Genomic DNA, 19,290 nt, shown 5'->3' with positions numbered 1-19,290 from the left:
ATTGGATGGTAAAAAGAGAAGTTTTTCATGTGATAGATAAAACTTAAAAAATTTTTTTAATAATATTAATAAGTATAATAATATGTCTTTTATTTTCTAACATTTTATCAAATATTTGTGACACGTGACATATTGTTTGAATGTTCTTAATATCTCGTCAATTAGTTATCTCATCAAATCAGTCGCTGATACAATAAGAGTATAAAGTACTGACGAAAAGTATCAAAAGCGTACAAATTAGACAAGTTAACCATAATTTTTGGACATTATCTGGTGATACGACAATTACTGTAAATATTTTACGATTAACATACAAATATTACATTTTATTTTTAATTAAAATATTCACTAAGTAGATCAATTTGCTAAAGAAAGTATCAAAATTGATCGATGACGTAATGTTTGTATGTTGTATGTCGAAACCATTTTGTCACGAAATATAATAAACTGCCGTAGAGCATATTACAATATCGATTACATTTCATGTCAAGAATAAAATTGTCATAAACATATTCACAAACATATTCACAAACATATTGAGAAGATTTTACAATATAACTGAAAAAATATTAGAATTATATAAAATCTAATAAAATTAGATTAAATTATAATTAAATGTGTATATTTAGCAATCCTAGGATAATTGTAATTTTATAATCGCATATCAATAAAAAAGTAAAACTTTATAATAATAATATTAATAAAATCACACCTCTGTAAGGATAAAAATTCAATTGCGTGTTATATGTGATATAAAATATGAGGAAATATATTATATACTAATTAAACTTACTTATTTCAAAACTATCATCGTTTAGCATAGCTTACTGGATTTTTCGATTTTTCGATCTTTTATCATTTGGTGTTGCAAGCAGTATTACATATTTAATATTATTTAATTTACAAGTATAAATAAGATATATGACATAAAAGTTGAATAACATAAATTTGATTGATTTAATCGCATTTTGTAGTGTTTAACAGAATCTGCATACAAGAAACTTTTATATAGTACTAAAATTTATCATACAACAAATGTTGAGTACTAATATATCAGCTCCTAATCACATTATATCATTGTCAAATATTACAAATTGAATCTTTTACTATTCATAATTGTAAAGCGGTAGCAGAATTATTATCTGGTAAACGGGATCAGACATCAAAACATGAATTTTAAGCGTGTAATATTGCAATGTTACCGGCAAAGTAAGAAATCCGACATTGTATAGAATACTTAGGCGTTATATATGAAATATCTATGCATTATAAAAACTGATAGACGTTCTGTAGAATGTCTAGGTATTCTATACAATACTTGAATTTCACACAATGCTGGTAAAAGTGACACCAAATGATAAAGCATCGTCGAAAAATATATGTATAACATCAGATTATGAGTTAGCTGAATATTATCTCTGTGATAAAAATAAAACTTTACTAGCAGCAAAATATGAAGGTAAAATGTCGCTCCTCACAATGCACGAGTGTACGCATTCATTTTAGTAATAGCGTGTATCGTTAAAAGCGAATAAATACGTTCGATACTATTAAAACTATATTATACGTTAAACTACTGTCAAAAATATTTTACGTGTTTCCTGAAAAAGGAAGACACAGATCAAAAGTTTCACTTAATAAAAGAGACATCGACGATAAAACATTTTCATCGGGAACAATAAAATGTCTTTCTTAATAACGCATAAGCCTACGTATTTATTCTCGTAATAAGGTGTTAGTTTAAGAACAAGGTAATTTTATATGGATTTGATATTAAGAATATTTCACGATACAGCACGAAGCACTGGACATTACACATTAAATCTCATGTTTTTGATACCTGAACCTGTTCTTTAGATAATAATTATGTTATCATTTTACAATCATTAATACTAAATGTTTCGATTTGTAATCTGGCAAGACAATTATATAATGTGATTAGAGCTGATACATTAATATCCAATATTTATTGCGCAATAAATTTCAACTATGTATAAAAGTTTTCATTGTGTAGATGCTATTAGACCGCAAGATTCGGTTAAATCAGATTTATTATACAATCATGTACCTTCATGTATCTCGTACTTGTAAATTGAAGAACATGAAATTTAAATGTGTAACGTTATTGAAATATTTTATACATCCAATATTGTAAACAATATTTTACATGTTTCTTGAAAAAGAAAAATGCAGGTTAAAAATTCAACTTAATAAATAAAAACGATAAAGCGCACTCGCTAGGAATAGTAAAATGTCGTTCTTTATAACACATGTATAACACACGTATTTTATTTCATTATGATGTTACATTAAGATGTCACATTAAGAGCGAGACTCGATTATAAACTATATCAAATGAAACGTCGGATACCTTGCAATGCAGCAGTTGAAGCAAGATTTGTTGAGGCTGCAATAGATTTACAGTAAGAGTAACTAAGACTCAATTATTGTCGTCGAAAATGAAATTCAAAAGATTATTTGTCGTATTGCTCGTTCTCTCTATCTGTAAGAAACTTGTGATCTTGAAAGATCCTGTTCGATTTTATAGAATTAATCTGATTTCTCGTCTTCGTTTTCCAGTAAATCGGTGAAGTCAACTCAGTTAACAGACCAACCTACCTCACTCAAAAGCTCGGCGATACTACTAATGAAAAGAAAAACGGGATATATAAAAAATATCAGCTAGAAGACTATGTCGACCTCAAAAACTCACTGTCCAATAATAATAGCTGTAGAAATTAATAATTAATATTATGAGCGAGAAGAATGTGGAAAAGTTGCTAAACAGTGTCAACATCAAGTAGAAGTTCGATGCGTCCTAAAAGCCTTGCAATGTGAGTTGACGACGAAGCCTAGATGAGCAAAATTGTTATCAAATACAATTTTTTAAAGCAGAAAGATATAGATAAAAAATTCAAATTAATAAAATGAAAATATCGTCAAAGATAAGAAATTATCGTCAAGAATAACAATATTAAGAAATAATTAAATTAAGAATAACACTATTTTTAAGTTATGTTCGAAGACTCGTTAATTGTTTATGATCTAACCAGCATTATGGTGTGTATTATCTCATGTGCTAACATATACATGTCATGTATATGAGCTATAAATATTTTATTAGACTTTAATATGGGCCTAACTAATGTGTGATACAACGTGTCTGTGTTAACCGACAATCGACCATTTAATCGCGAGATCGATATCGTTGTACGTGACAGAGTTGACCTTATGACTTCCGTTAGTCCCAAGGACGTTACCTATGATTTTCACGGAGTTAATATTTAATGTTTTGCATACACGACAAGCGCTCGCGAAAGCGACATTTACGGAAGTCTTTCGCTGTTTGCGCTCAGTGCTGCTTCGCATGAATGAAGCGTCTCGTAGATTCTAATGTATCGCGGATCCTTCATCGGAAACGTGACTGTGCGCGCACTAAGTACAAAGGATCGCGAATCAATTTAATTAATCTGATTCTCTCGCAAAGTGATCGGGAGGAGAAAAATAAATATTTAAAAAGTAATGCATTAATCACACCAAAAACCCGTACGTACTCAATTAATCAACGAAATCGTAGACAATATTTCGGAATTATGAAAGGAATTACAAATGCGCGCAATCTGACGAGGTATAATAGAAAAAAAAATTAGATATCACGTTTAGATATTAATTTATCGAAGAAGATAATTTACATCGCAAGGAAGCTTCCGAACTGATAGAGTATTCAATCTACCTGGATGTCTACAGGATCTTCACAATTTTCGGGAACGTAGAGAAAGTTGGCTTCGTCGTGGAGAAGGTCAACAAACAGAAAGCGACGATGATCAAATCGCGATCGTATCAGGATTCCTCTTGGCCACTACGGATGTTGATAATATTCTTCAAGTTCGTCGGTCTCGCGACGTTCACATACTGCGTCGACAGACAGAAGAGGACGAACCTGCAGACGTCGTATATGTTTCAGTACTCCGAGCTAGGTATCGCCTACAACATTGTACTTATCAGCCTGATAATCGCCTTCAACTCCTTGGGGATACCGTACACCATCAACCTGGACTACCCCAACAAAACGAACATGACCGTAGGCATCGAGATCTTTCAGGCTCTGCTCGGCAGCATAGCGATTTGCGTGATTTTACTTAGCTATTGCTTCCGGGAGAAGAATCTGCTGCGAATCGGCAATCGATTGACGGACGTCAAGCACGAACTGGACCGTCTGTACCGTCTGTACCCTTCACTACGGCGAGAGCGCGTCTTCCGTGTCCTGACGATTGTGTGCATCTTCAACGGTAGTATGGTGATGACTCTCCTGATCGTCGAATACTTCGCCTACTATCTTAAGCCGATATCCTTGCTGACGAATATCCTGCCGGCGTTTCACCTGGGATGGTTCATGATTCAGTATTTCCTGCTGGTGACCATCATTCAGATGAATTTTGCCGATGTGAATCGCGCGATACAGTGCCTCGCCAGGGTCAGTCCGCCGGATTTTCAGCCGCAAACTCTCTCTCAGACTCGTCGCATTGCTGTCGGCAATTCCACCGTTCATCAGCTACTGGACCTACGGGACGTGCACGGTCAACTGTGTGACGTCTCCCAGGACGTGTCGGACTTTTACTCGGTGTCGATGCTGTTCGCCATATCTTATATGTTCTTCTCAATCGTGTACAACGGCTATTACCTTATATCGCCTCTGTTGTTGAACGACGAGGTCTTGGAGTATATGGTCTTTGTCGACACTGTCCTTTGGTTGATATTCCTCATATATCCCATTCTCCTTCTTACCAGTAGTATTACCAAGCTCTTGAATGAGGTAGGATGGTCTGCAGTTTTGCGTGTCAGTTTTGTTGATTACATTTCAAAAGCACGAATTTTTTACAGATGGCGAGAACAGGCAATGCAATAAACAATCTGATGAGTTGTATGACTGACAAAGAGGCGAGATTTGAGGTAAACCAAACTCGAGATTCCACGACAGTAATCGAGTTTTAACGACTTACTATGAATTTGTTGTAGCTTCAACAGATCTCGCTTCAATTGTTGCACCGCAAGGTATACTTTACAGCTAGTGGATACTTTACACTGGATAATACTCTTTTCCACTCGGTAAGAAATCTTAGATTTCCTTAAATATACTTGAAATATAGTTTAGCTGAGATTTGCGATTTTTAAGACGAACGTTTCAAAACTTCTGAAATAATGTACGAAGACAAGTTTGCGTTTACCTATCCTAGATTATCTATTTTTAATTACGCTAAAGCGGAAAGCCAAGGCGAAAATCAAAACGTTCGTTACTGAAGTAAAGATATAAACACACGTCAAATTATATACGCACGACTGACGCCCTTTGGCACTTACTAGTCGTTATTCATCTGTTTGTTATAGTTTTTTCTAAAGCGAATATTTCGTATTCTTTTTAGCGCAATAAAAAAGTTTGAAATACATAATATATACGAACTCAAGTTTCTGTATTTATTTATCTAGACTATATTTATTATTTATTTCAAACTTCATTTTGCTGAAAAGGGTATGAATGTGTAAAGAAATGTTTTTCCTGTTAATCAAATCAACATCATTATGTATACTTATAACTATATGTGAAAAATATTACAATTACATCGAATCTAATAAAATTAAATTATAGTTAAGTGAGTACATATAGTACTCATAGGATAGTAGTAATTTTATAAACACATATTGATATTAGTACGTATTTATCCATTTATTATCTCAATTGAAACCACGTGTATAAATTGTGTCGAACGTTTCAGTACATTAAAATTACTTTATGATATATTTGTTTATTAGATGCTGAGTGCGGTGACGACGTATCTAGTAATACTCGCGCAATTTCAGTTGGGAAACTCGTCGAGATCGCTTTGTAATTGTACACAGCAAAGTGTGTCACATATGAATGAATAATGGGACGACGATTAATAACAAACGTAACAATGCGATACAAGTGATCCTTAAATTTGAATCACATAAAGAACGATCTGAAAATATTCTTCATCGATTTTGATGAGCTTCGGATATATCTTTTCATAAATACTTACTTGCATGTTTAAGAATTGAAACAAATTTTTGAAGCTAATTCCATATATCTGATAATGAATGAAACTGTGAGACGTAGGAGAAAATGTTTTGGACATTTTTTTATACGTAATATACTTTATTAGTACGGATTTAAATTTTAAAAAATTTCATTTATTTGAACATGTCAACGTTATTATTTTTAAATATCACAAAATTTTTCGCTACTGTCATTTTTGTTTCAATATAATTTTGATATTTATTACAGACTATTTTTAAAAGACAGCCAGTGCAGAATAGACAAAAAGTTGTTTCAGTAAAATCATGATAGAGGAAGTGTCGAAATCATACAAACGAAATCATACAAATCAAAAGAGTTATTGAACAACAATCTTTTGGACGCTATCAGGTCTTTATATGATGAAAGTATAGCAGTATGGTAATCACTTTACCATTGGTAAGCATTATATTTTTAATTATTAATGAATACTATTCATGCAGAATATTGGAGGAAGTATTAAAATTATTTGATGTTCGGTATTTTATATTCAGATTTTTCTACCAAGAAATAAACTGCCATAGCACATGTTATGTTACGACATCGATTACACTTTAAAACAGAAATTTTGCAATGCCTATTGATAAAAACAAATCTTTGTAACAATAATCTTTGTAACAATAATCTCGTTAATAAAAAATTGCATATTTGTAAAGATAAACATTCAAATGACATGAGTGATTTAATATCATAAAATATGTTAATATAAAATAATACGTACGCGAAATGATTTGAAGTCTTTGTAGACAGTGCATACGATTTTAGATTTATTTAGACAATCTATCATTGGTATTGCCGCAAATATAGTTTGTATTCATTTCATATACATTGAAAGCTGCACATCACAAATATTTTGAAAGGAGAAATAGTCACGCATTCGTGCGAACTATTTGATTTTACACAATGATGCCTTTTTATCATTAAGTATCGCAAACCATATTGCATACATAATGTAAGTTTCATGTTCTTCGATCTGCGAGTGCGACGTTAAATCAGATAATTCCTCAGATGACTGTTATCTTTGACAATAAAAAATATGCTACGTAGTAGCAAAACGTGTGGAGCATAAGCGTGCACGTTTATTCTAGACTAGAACGTCTCATTAGAATCGGAGAATTTTATGCGTCCGACAGGAAAATATTTCAAGTGCTCCTTGGAGGAAGAATATAAAGAAAGCGACAATATGACTTAGTAAGAACGAAGACATCGTTGACAATCTACCGCGCAAATACTACTTTTGAGTCGCATACGTGGACTTGTTAATTACTGATAATCTACCCAGTGTTACAATTGAAGAGACGCGACAGCTGAAAATGACACAGACGGTATTCTCATATCGCGGCGTGTATCATGACACATATAAGAGTATTAATATTCCAGTGGGTTTCAGTGTATGCCACACTAACAACCGTTGTGACACAATGTGCTTGTTACTCGACAATCAACAATTTCATCGCGACAATGTTATCATTACAAGCAACAGTGTTGACCTTATGATTTCCATTGGTCCCAAGAGTGTTGCCTATGACTCTAGTGGAATTAATATTTGATAATGTTTTGCATACACAATACGCGCTCGCGAAAGCGACCTTTGCAAAAAAGTCTTGCTGCATGTGCTTAGTGCCGCCTCAAATGAATGAAGTGCGACATACAGTTAGGCATAAGTGAACTTTTTGCGGTGAACGTGACAGCAGGTGTATGAAATTCTAATAACTGCGGATTAATTGAACAATTTGTTAGTTCTTGCAGCGACCGCAGAAGAAGATATCTGGAAAGTAGTAATTTTACCAGATCGAGATCTGTTTACTATTGTAATGTGATTTTATCACATCAAGAAACTACATATACTTAACTAACTAACGAAATCATAAAAGACATTTTGAAATAAACAAAAAATAATTTGGAATTATGGAGAAGGCTGCAAATATCCACGAGTTAAAGATGTGCACTGGGAAAAAATTAGGTGTCATCTTCAGATTAATTTATCGAAGAGAATAATTACATCACGAGGATGCTGTGGTTGTATACTTAATCTACTTAGTCTTCATGGATGCCTATAGGATCTCCAATATTCTCGGGAACCTAGAGAAAGTGAGCATCATCACAGAGAGGTTCAACAAGCAGAAACCGACGAGGATTAAATCGCCACCGCCGCATCAAAACTCCTTGTGGGCGTTTCGAATGTTATTAATATTCTTCAAGATAATCGGTCTCGCGACCTTCTCTCACTGCGTCGTCGCCCAGAAGAAAAGAAGCCCACAAACGTCCTGCACGTTCCAGTACTCTGAGCTGGGCATCGTTTACAACGCCGTGCTCGTCAGTCTGATGATCGCCTCGAATTACCTGTCGATACCGTACAGGATCAACATGGAGTATCCCAACAAGACGAACATGAGTGTAGGCATCGAGATCTTTCAGACTCTGCTCGGCAGCATGGCGATCTGCGCGATTTTACTCAGCTATTGCTTCGGCGAGAGGTCCCTGGTGCGAATTGCCAACCGACTGATGGACGTCGAGCACGAGCTCAACCGTCAGTACCGTTTGTACCCTTCGTTGCGACGAGAGCGTGTCTTGTGTTTCCTGGCGATCATCTGCATTCTGGAAGGTAGTCTGGCGATAACTCTCCTGATCTGCGAATACTTCGCCTTCTATTCAAGCCCGATCTCCTGGCTGACAGATGTTCTGCCGACGTTTCACGTGGGATTCTTCATGATCCAGTATTCCCTGTTGGTGACTGTTATACAGGCGGATTTTGTCGACGTGAATCAGGCGATACAGGGTATCTCCAGAGTTAGCACGCCGGACTCCCGACCACAATCCCTGTATCAGACTCGTCGCATCATCGTCAGCAACTCCTCCGTTCATCAACTGCTACAGTTGCGGGATGTGCACTGTCATCTCTGCGAGGTCTCCCAGGACGTGTCGGACTTCTATTCGGTGCCGATAGTGTGTGGCATCTCCTTCATGTTCTTCTCGCTTGTATACAACGCCTACTACCTCCTGTCGCCTTTTTTGCTGAGCAGTGAGATCTTGGAAGTCGCGGTTTTGACTGATACCATCATCTGGTTGATTTTTTTGATTTATCCCATTATCCTTCTTACCACTAGAATTACTAGGATTTTGCGCGAGGTAAGAATCGAATCAATTTTATTGATCTACAATGATTATTACAATTAATTCTACGAATCCCTGGCGAAAATAGAAATTGGAGAGTAAATAAAGTGTAAACGAAGAGTGACGGAAGTGTAAGTGAAGCGCTTACAAAGCGTAAATTGAAACAATTGGAACGTAAAGCAAGCGTACGCAATTTCTATTTTCGCCAGAGATCGTGTGATATCCATCTCTAATTTTTTGTAGGTGGAAAAAACCGGTAGTGCGATACATAAACTCTTGAGTTGCACGATCGGCAATATGATGAAGTCAGAGGTAATGCAAACTTGATATTCCTTCGTTAATTGCGTCGTAACGGTATTTATTGGAGATTTTTTGCAGCTCAAACAATTCTCGCTTCAACTTTTGCACCGCAAGATACATTTTACAGCTAGCGGATACTTTACTCTCGATAATACTTTCTTCCATTCGGTGAGAACACTTAGAATATCTTGTTCGAAATGCAATTTGATTTTCGTAGTAAATTTCTCAATATGGAAATTGCGCTACTTTAAGATTGCTCACTCTGTGATATTTTTGTTTATCAGATGATGGGTGCGACGACGACGTATCTGGTGATACTTCTGCAATTTCAGATGGGAAGCTCGCCGAGGTTGTCCTGCAATTGTACGCAGGAAGATTTGCTAAATACGGACGAATAATGACATAAAAATTGATAAGAAATGTCACAATGTGTCAAGTATAAAAAACGATTAAAGAAACGCGCAATGATAATAACGGGAACTGTATTCTGATTCTGTCTGGATATAGGTGTGTATAAGAATACAATGTACATAAAAGTTACATATAGTTATCAATTAATTTATTAATAATACATCGTGTGAATTAACTAAAGCTGAACGGCACCCGATGCTACAGAGTACAACGACAGAATGGAGTTCTAGTACAAATTTCTAAAGCGAACTTTCTCTCTTTAGTGCTCCGTTATTCATATCGGTCGCCGTGTTCAGCTTCTTGGGTACAATCTCAATGATCAGCCGTTTAACATCATGAATTACAACGTGAATCATGCTCTCTCGCTGTCGCGTTGCCTCGGAAGTCCCTCCGACGTGCTTTGTCGCGCGAACGTGCACCGAAATAATCGAGCGATCGTCATTATAAATTATTGGCGATTCGCGCAGAATGTTCGCTCTCTTCGAATCCGCAGTCACATCCATCTGTAACGTAGGCCCACGTTTTTAAGCACCACTTTCTCAACGGAGAGCGCCAGCAACGTCCCGATCTGGATCGCCCGTTTCGGATTGAAGAAGACGCAGCACGCTTTGGAGGTGCACGACAGGTGTTCAGCTACTTTCCACCTCGACTCCGCAAAACTCTCTCCCGAAACAATCTTCCCTACATAGTCACAACCAATTAATACTACGTCGGCGACTGTAGCCTATCTACCGCTTTGTGATCAGGCCTGCGTTAAGCTCATATCAAATCGGGTATTGGAGTCTGAGGATTGCGAGTTTGGAATTAGAACATGACAAGCCATTTGATGCTACGACAGTTTCATCATGAACATAATCGTATTTGAGCTATTATCATTTTGTCGCTTTATTAATGTACTTGGCGTCGCAATATTATCGTGCCTCTTGATTCATTAATATACTTGGCGTTGCGACATTATCGTACCTCTTGATTTGATCTCGTGGACCTTGGTTCGCTTTGATGCGATCGATCAAGTTCCAATTTTCAGTCAGCAATCCTCAATCTTCGATACTTAGTCCAACAGGCTTTAGCTGACCTGATGCGGACTTAACACACACATACACGCACACAAACACACACGAACATACGTGTCGTACATACGTTTGGTAAGATAATTTTACTTTACACATTAACCATAAATTAATATTTTTTTCCCACGTTTTTTTGGTTCGTTCAATTAAGAAATGACACGATCTGAGTTACATCGCGTCGTAACGCTCTAGTCTCGTTTTGACATTGCCCACAAACTAATGCTATTCGCGATTTCAAGCGGCTTGTCTCCGGGAATATGCGAGCGCACACACTTTTTTTTTCTCTCTCTCTGCTTAAAAAAAAAAATATATATATATATATATATATATATATATATATATATATATATATATATATATATATACATAATTATATTATATATACTTAAGAAGTGTACGCGGTACGCACGATTATACTTTCCAGCGATATAAACGTTTACATGTATTAATTTTAATTGTAGGTCTTCCCTTTGAGCACATTCCTACGCGTCAAACGTACCACGCATAAGACGTGACTCTCGCGTCGGCTTCGCGCGTCGAGTTAGAACTCAGTTCTCTCAAACTATCTGTTTAGCAAAATGTCCGTGTAAAAAAATATATCGCGGAACGTTTTTTCTTCTCCCGGCTAGCTTACCAATTTTGTGAAAATTTCACGAATGATTGTGTGTCTTGTTAATTAGCCGAATCGGGGCAGCTGATGGTTAATCATAATGAAGATCTTTACTATCGACTCTGTCAAAGAGTTGACAACAGGATTCGGCGATTTTTCTGCTTAGTATATGTCACGGACTGATTTGAGTGACTTGTTAATATTTCGTCGACTTGTAAGCTTTTGTAAATACCCAGTAGACACACTGACTAATAACAATATTACATCAATGTTATAATTTCCCACTCAACAATGTAACTATTACGCACAACATGCGTTATATTGTATTTATATTATGAAGCGGGAAATTACAATATTGATGTAATGTTACTGTTATGTAGTTGATGTTTACTGAGCACTTACTTGCGTCATTGCATATTGGACTAATTTACAATGAAGTCTGGTATGTAAATTGAACATATCATGTAAGGAAATATTTCGCGATTGAATCAAAGTCGAAAATCGTTCTCTCTTTTCGAGAACAACCATTGAGTCGGTGACTTTCGCTTGATCGGAACTAACGCGCCACTTACGTTACCCGACAGAATATTAATTGTTACACAATGAATTCGTAAATTGTCGCACGACTAGCTATTATATACATCGCGGGCTATACGGGTCAACGATGTACGTCATCTCCCTCTAACCACGAACGAGATCGGTTATCCTTCAAGGGATTACGTTATAAAAAAGCATGTTACATCGCGCTTCACCGCGGAACGGAGAATTTACGTCGCGGATTTCGTGATGGGGAGGGAGAAACTAATTTCACTATAATTAGAATATATTGATATTGTCGCTGATGGCTAGTTAGACGTGTCCAGATATCAAAAGAGTTACGAAAATAGAATTCCAATGCTCAGCTCTCGCGCGAGACTTTCAGCCGGTTCGGAATTTTCGGTAACAAACAATGAAACGAACGATACGCTGCTACAAGGTACTTTTGACTGTTCTCGAGAATCGACCTTTATCGTCTGGAAAACAGGACGTCGATAAGAGAGTTTTAGGAAGTTTTCTAAGATAAGTCCAATTTCGATCGCATCAACGATCTGAGGATGAACAACGTTCAAGCGCGGTTCTCTCCAATAAGCGTCCAGTAAACACCAACTAAATGTAACATTACATCGACATTGTTATTTCTCACTCAACAATGCAAGTGCAATACAACATGCGTTATATGTAACAGTTTTATCGCTGAGTGGGAAATTATAATATTGATGTAATGTTATTGTTATTTATTATTTGCTGGGCGACATACTCGTTACGAGTTACTTCCTCTCGGCGATCCTCGCCGCTAATGATTCGCGAGATATCCCTCGAAGGAAGCGTCGGTACACGTGTACACTGCGGGGTTTCTTTGGCATACTATGATTATAGATATATTTTAGCTACTTAATCACGCAACACGCACAGAATCGCGTGTCATCGTGTACGACGATACGATACCTTTCGACAGTTTTCTTCCCCGTTGCGCTTCCCCGTGTCGTACGGTGCCGCGCACGAAACTGTCACAGTGAAAATGGAATCGTATCATCGAATGCGTCGAAACTCGAGCGACTTCTCAAGGGCCGCGACTAAAGATTCGAATTTCTCCGCGCGTTGTATCGCGATTTTACACCCAGACGCATATACTTTATTTATTTATTTTTATTTATTTTTTTATTTTTTTAACACGACGTGTAAATATTTGCTTGTTTTATTTCTTTGGTGTCGCTTACGATTTCGAAAAATGTGCGCTTTTCACGAGTTCCAGCGTGAAGATATGCCTACTCAGTAAACACTAATTATCAGTAATATAACATCAATATCACAATTTCCCATTCAACAATATAAATATAATATAACGTGCGTATTATATTACAGTTGTATATAGTTGAGTGGGAAATTATAATATTGATTTAATGTTACTGTCAGTTGGTGTTTATTGGGTAATGACGTAAATCGTAAACACCACGACTCTCATTGACCAGCATTTTTTGTTATTTGATCGAGGCGCAGTGGTATTTGAAATTTTTATATTTTATCATACTTTCTTTTCCGTTGTTACTAGAATGTAAAAACTACTATGTAACTATCCCGTACGTCTCTATTACGTCGAATTTTGGAATTCCACCTCCTCTCTTTCTCTTTCTCTCTCTCTCTCTCTTTCTCTCTCTCTCTCGTCGAGAGAGTTTCTCGTACAGTTCGAGGGTAATTCTAACAAAAGGAATCAGTTGTCGCACGAATAACCAGCAAAAAATACACAGTATGTAAATATCGTTTTTCTCCCATTTCTCGTATTTGTCAAGTTTGTCCTTTGCGGTAATTCGCTGCGACTTAAAGGTATATTTCTCGTACACAATGTTTACTACTTTCACGAGGATAAGAGAAGAATCTTCATAAAGTTACCCGATTATTAATTGGCGAGAATCTTGAATTGAGTCGCTTCTATGTACAGGCACATTGAGACTCTGTGTATGGATGACTTTCATTTACACACAGAAAAATACATACTGCATTCAAGTAAATGTTACCTATTTTAAGTATTTTTTTTAAGTTTACATATCCGCAAATCTATCATAAGCTCATTATAAGCATCAAATTTATTCGAAATACATTCTGAATTCTAGTAGGTTTAGTATTTTAATCAAGAATACTGAATTAAGATAAAACTTCGGTTTGCTTATTTGCGTAGAGTCAAATCAACTGTTTCATCGATAAAATTTTATGATATCCTTGTAAAGAGAATAAATTCTTTTCAGTACATCACAGTAAGCTTACCTAAAACTTGTTACCGGTATATTTTAAGATTATCATAAAAAAATTCTTTGTCGAATTTACAACTATTACTTAAAAGAAGAAAAACAAACTGAATAATCGCTTCTCTTAGCAGTAAATTTTTCTCTGTGCAGAGTCTAGCATAAAGTCCAGGATCGCGCGGACCGTGTGTCAATCATGTGACAAATACGATACAAATATAATATAAACAATGATAATCGCAAAATGTGAGATATGAGATATAACTTCTCAAATAAGAATGAAAGTCTCGGTGAAATTAGATGATGCGATAATCTATAGGTTCCTTGTCGGCCGAATAAACGATTCGCGAAAGAGAGACGGACGCAGATTGCGGAGAAGGAACTGAAGTGGACGAAAGTCTCGAAACGATCGATCGAAGAAGCCTGCGTGTCGCGTCAACGTGCGCTCGTTTCTGCTGTCTTCATGTTAAACAGAAGTTTCGGCTGAGGTAGTGCCATTCGCTTTCAAGGGACTGATGCTTTCCTTGGATCGTATTAAATCTACCTGAAATAATCCAGTTGAATCACTCATATTAACATTTAATTAACATTCCTTGGAACTTGCTCTTCGGTACGCTTCCCTAAAAATTTCTTCAACGAAATGAACGATCATGTTGGATTATTCGTCATTAATCATCATTTCGTGAATAATTATGACGCTAAGATTTCGTTTCTGTCAACTTTGTTAGCCAATCAAGTCTGCTTGTAATTCTGAAATATTCTGTATAAAATTAGGAGATTATATTGCATGCTCTCTACATATGATAACAAATATATTTTCTTTATTATAAAGATATGTATATTTCTTTTTTTTATTTCATAAATATGAGGCAATACGTGACATTTTTCACGATATACTGAGCGTCCTAGAACGATCAGCAGTAATTTTAATGGCAGCATTTAAAAACAGAATCTGGATTATTCTTTTCATTTACGATCTGTTAATAAATAATGATAGAAGCAAGTCTCTCTCTTAATACCCATGCAATAATATAAGAACCTACAGGTGCTATATTAAAAAGAAGGAGCATGCGACTAAATGTTTCCACCCCGCTTTACAAAGCTAGTTCGAGAGAAAACGTTATATCAGTCTGTTTCGCAGACAGCAATGAAGAGCAACGTGTGCGTGCGATATCTCTAAGAGCGCAAGCACGAGCTGCAGAGTCGAATTTCACGGACAATAACGTGATTGCGCCAAGAAATTGGCGAAACGTGAACAGACGTATTATATAACGACAATAAATGCTAGAATAAATTCTTTCACCAACGTCTCCTCGAGTATCTCGCGCGATCATCGTAGATTCGCGAATTTACAGAATGAAATGAAACTGTTTGGTAAAAATACTTGACGTTACATGATAAAAGAAACGCCGTGTTCTCGTTGCCGTCCATGAAAGTCCGCGTTCTCTGCGACGAGTCGTCCGCGTCTAAGTTCGTTTTTACGACGACTCGACGAGGGCCGTCTCATGCCGCTCCTCGCTTGTAAATTTACTCACAGCGGTGGTGCATGGGGTAGTATGTTGCATGCCGGTGTATTGGTGCTCTTGCTGTGTGTCTTGCCATATGAATTGTCGATTTGGTGATGGTGATGGTAGTTAGAATTTAGAGTCATTTACGTTTGTCACCTTGATCGAGATCCCACTGTCATCCTCGTCCTCCTCAGTCATTGTCGTCAGCCTCGTCGTCTCATCGGCTAGCAACGAGTTGTCCTTCTTTGTATGCTTCTTCTGCTTCCCCATGCTGTATATCGAATGAACTCTAGTTAGTTTCGAAAGCGAACTCGATAGAGGATCTGCTTATAGGGAAATCGTAGGTAGATTTTCTTACTGATTTTATAAATGAACTTTAAGTAAGTTATTTAAATAAATTATAACAGCAAAAAATATATAAAATAAATAAAATAAATAAAATATGTAAAAATATATAAAATAAAATATTATTTAATTTTTATACACAATGTGCAATATATTTCAATTTTATAATGTTCCTCAGTTCTACAATATTTTACTTTAGCTCTGTAATATATTTTTAGTTTCTATATATACATACTTGATCAGTGACTTAGACTGCTTCGACTTCTCGTTGCCCTCGTTGACCTGCTGCCAGATACCAGTCTTGTTCACCTCCTCGCTGATATTGATACTCGCCAGCGGGATCTTCATGATGTTTCCGTTAGCCAAAGAGATTTGAATATTGCCCGGGGGCCCGTATTCCATCGTCTCGGCCGCATCCTGAGGTACGAATTAAAAAATAAGATGAGTTTCAACGATATAGACAGGATTAGTTGCGCGGCGAGTCGACGCATCAGGCCATGCATGCAAATTCAAGCGGATTTCGCGTTGCCCTCGCGAATCGCCGATAAGCAGATGTCATATTACACGTTATTCATATCTCTTTAGCAGATCGATCGATCGTACACGACATGTGAATTATAAATGCGCACTAGGAAATAATAACACGTTTGAGAGTGTAACAATCATGAAACGCTACAGATATCAATCAATTCACAAGGGTACGGTTTCCTCAGTGTAAGGGTTTGCATGTGGATAATTTTAAAGGAAAACGACAATGCAAGGTAGAAAATCGGTGCTACGATCCTTTGACGACAACAAGTCAGTAGGTCGTAGGTGTTTTATGCATCGGGCGACGTTCTAAAATAGTCTTTATACAAGCGTGTCATATCTCAATGATTATATTCTCTATTCGCAAGTAATGTGTTATTATCGTACTGTTCGCAGTCAATCGGTATATCGGAATTACAGTGATAACATTGACGCTTATACTCGTAACGCTTATACAATTGTATTAAGCGTTATCTAAAAATTAACAAACGAATTCTTGAAGATTTTTGTAACTTTTCGCTATCACCAAATTTTTGTCTTCGCGCTTGATCATTGAACGAATATAATAAATACAATATAATATCGACAAGTTTTGATCTCCGAGCAAGTATAAGCGGCAGTGATGTCCTCGCTGGTCCTTGTTATTTGCAAAAAATTGCCAACATGCTGCTACCGCGATCAATTTTCGAGCAGCGCATAGTCCATGTCGGTTGCGATTGAAACGCATGTCTCGCAATGTACGCATCGGTGCGTGCACTTTGCCAAAAGCGTTTTCTCTTCTCTTTAATTCTCGACTCTTCCTTCGTGCACACAAACCAGTGAGTAAGCCTCAACATGTGGTGAATACGATTGTCAACCTGTGTATACACACGTTATATTGGGTATGGTTGAAAATCATGATTCTTAATTATACAAATGTTAAGGCTATCACATAGTGAGAAAAAATACTTGAAAATTTATTTGCGAGATATAAAGTTTATTTCTGTGAAATAAAATTTATTTTTGTGAACAAATTTTATATTCCACAGATTAATTTTCTAATATTTTTTCCTTAATGTACCAATCTCTGTACGCTAAGCTATAATGAAACCTTAATGTTAATTAAGAAGTCAGCATTCTTTCTAGTAGTTCTTTTCTAATAGTTTGTGACTGGATATATGATATGATATGACAAACAATCAAAATAACAGATTGGTCGAATAATGAGAAGCAATGTATATGCATATCCAAATATGATAAAAATAATTCCAGAAGCTAATGAATTTTCGTTAAGTAAATGCAAATGTTAAATAAATGTCAAGGTTTTATTGAAGCTTAGTGTACGAGCGGATGAGATGGATGCGCCCGCGCCGAATCGCGAACAGAACAATTATCTCGCGAAAGAGAACGATTGTCGCTATGCGGCGGAACTACGGACGTGCACTGATTGGTGACGTACCGATGATAGGCGGAGGATTTTGGCGACGACTGGTATTTTTTTGTTACCTCGCGCACCGGCTCGTCATTTCTTTCGTTTTCTCTCTTTCCCTCCCGCTCGTCACTCTCCTCCGTGAGTCACAGTGCCTCCGCTCGCTCGATTATGCCGTCTCTAATTGCATTGCTAACAACGAACGCACTGTTGGTTGTAACACGATGGTGATGCCTCTCGCTTGATCGTTCGCTCGCGTTAAATATCAATTCGTAATTATCTTATATGTCAAAGATAATTTTCTCAATAATGAAGTTTAGAGTGCGATGTATCGTTTCTGTATTTCAATTATTGGAGAGGTAATATATTTTCTTACATTTGTGTTAGACTTGGATTACGTCCGAAAATTATGCAAAAAGATAAAATTAAACGCCACACAAACGATAAAAATCGAAGCGAAACCACCTAGCAAATACCAAGTAACAGTTATATAACAGTTATAATTTTCCACTCAATATAACTGATATATAACACACATGTGTAAAAATTAACATTAGTTACTACGAGACATCACACATGATATCGCAGTAAAGTATTAATGCACTGCACATTCCTTTCCTTCACCTTTACTCTTTGTAAACTTTACGATTAATAATAATCGATCGGATTAATAATAATCGATTGGAAGCTTTAGTGCTCGTATTGTCGCAAAAGCTCGAATGTGAAGAGGTTTCGAAGCGGTCGAACTAAGTGAGTCGTTAATTGTGCTAGGAGATATTGGAATTATAAAGAGGTTTTGTGTGTTTCGAAACAGTAATGTATTTTTACATGATAAGACAAGTGGCGGCTGTGTACGACGGCGTGTCGATTCGATATCTAATACAAAAGTGTCGAGAGTGGATTCGCGGGAAGGATATCAGCGGCTTGTGGTAAGTGCCGACGGATACTCCGTTTCGTTGTGCCGCGACATCTCGATATCGTGCGTCGATTGCTACACAATTGATATCTTCGCAGATACCATCGGTGCGTTAAGTAATCTGCTGCGTGTTTTCTGTAGTCGCGCGATCAATTTTGTTGTGTGTAAATATATATATATATATATATATATATATATATATATATATATAT

General features: G+C 36.4%; 3 protein-coding genes across 19 annotated transcripts in view; 2 read left to right on the top strand and 1 right to left on the bottom strand.

Annotated features, from left to right (window-relative positions):
• The first annotated feature begins 67 nt into the window (after positions 1 to 67).
• Positions 68 to 6,654, top strand: LOC116852893 (putative gustatory receptor 28b). The gene is made up of 7 exons (XM_032833670.1): positions 68 to 3,628; positions 3,748 to 4,813; positions 4,882 to 4,950; positions 5,017 to 5,106; positions 5,809 to 5,945; positions 6,302 to 6,490; positions 6,586 to 6,654. The coding sequence occupies exons 1-5, from the start codon at positions 3,372 to 3,374 to the stop codon at positions 5,920 to 5,922; spliced, it is 1,596 nt and encodes a 531-aa protein (XP_032689561.1). The 5' UTR covers positions 68 to 3,371; the 3' UTR covers positions 5,923 to 5,945; positions 6,302 to 6,490; positions 6,586 to 6,654.
• A 1,454-nt stretch (positions 6,655 to 8,108) lies between these two features.
• Positions 8,109 to 10,045, top strand: LOC116852894 (putative gustatory receptor 28b). 2 transcript variants are annotated; one of them, XM_032833672.1, is made up of 5 exons: positions 8,109 to 8,696; positions 8,769 to 9,220; positions 9,449 to 9,517; positions 9,584 to 9,673; positions 9,790 to 10,045. In XM_032833672.1, exons 1-5 carry the CDS (start codon positions 8,138 to 8,140, stop codon positions 9,901 to 9,903), a joined length of 1,284 nt encoding a protein of 427 aa, XP_032689563.1. In that variant the 5' UTR covers positions 8,109 to 8,137; the 3' UTR covers positions 9,904 to 10,045. The 2 variants fall into 2 exon arrangements, with proteins under 2 accessions (XP_032689563.1, XP_032689562.1); XM_032833671.1 differs by having other exon boundaries at positions 8,109 to 9,220.
• Positions 10,046 to 13,298: 3,253 nt separating this feature from the next.
• Positions 13,299 to 19,290, bottom strand: part of LOC116852890 (sodium bicarbonate cotransporter 3) — a 72,401-nt gene continuing 66,409 nt past the window's right edge. For 11 of the 16 annotated variants that reach the window (XM_032833663.1, XM_032833652.1, XM_032833657.1 and 8 more), the window contains 3 exons: positions 16,462 to 16,643; positions 16,029 to 16,152; positions 13,299 to 14,917 (listed from right to left, as the gene is read on the bottom strand). In XM_032833663.1, coding sequence (XP_032689554.1) covers positions 14,840 to 14,917; positions 16,029 to 16,152; positions 16,462 to 16,643 — 384 coding nt within the window. In that variant the 3' untranslated portion in view covers positions 13,299 to 14,839. Of the gene's footprint in view, positions 14,918 to 15,908; positions 16,153 to 16,461; positions 16,644 to 19,290 lie in introns of all 16 variants that reach the window. The other 5 variants (XR_004379871.1, XR_004379872.1, XM_032833653.1 and 2 more) reach the window with 4 other exon arrangements.

This window comes from Odontomachus brunneus, unplaced genomic scaffold, assembly GCF_010583005.1.
Source record: "Odontomachus brunneus isolate Ranch 3 - 2012 unplaced genomic scaffold, Obru_v1 Obru_scaffold_261, whole genome shotgun sequence".
In the NCBI taxonomy this organism is placed as follows: domain Eukaryota; kingdom Metazoa; phylum Arthropoda; class Insecta; order Hymenoptera; family Formicidae; genus Odontomachus; species Odontomachus brunneus.
Note: the sequence above shows the minus strand (reverse complement) of the source record. Positions and strands in the feature narration are given on the sequence as shown.

What these genes read in the sequence shown, in the direction of transcription:
- LOC116852894 (XM_032833671.1), top strand. Translation starts at nt 8,138, where the DNA reads ATGGATGCCTATAGGATCTCCAATATTCTCGGGAACCTAGAGAAAGTG. An exon ending in GCAATATGATGAAGTCAGAG is followed by an intron (nt 9,518 to 9,583) that starts GTAATGCAAACT and finishes GATTTTTTGCAG; the next exon opens with CTCAAACAATTCTCGCTTCA. An exon ending in ATAATACTTTCTTCCATTCG is followed by an intron (nt 9,674 to 9,789) that starts GTGAGAACACTT and finishes TTTGTTTATCAG; the next exon opens with ATGATGGGTGCGACGACGAC.
- LOC116852893 (XM_032833670.1), top strand. Translation starts at nt 3,372, where the DNA reads ATGAAGCGTCTCGTAGATTCTAATGTATCGCGGATCCTTCATCGGAAA. An exon ending in TTACCAAGCTCTTGAATGAG is followed by an intron (nt 4,814 to 4,881) that starts GTAGGATGGTCT and finishes AATTTTTTACAG; the next exon opens with ATGGCGAGAACAGGCAATGC. An exon ending in ACAAAGAGGCGAGATTTGAG is followed by an intron (nt 4,951 to 5,016) that starts GTAAACCAAACT and finishes AATTTGTTGTAG; the next exon opens with CTTCAACAGATCTCGCTTCA.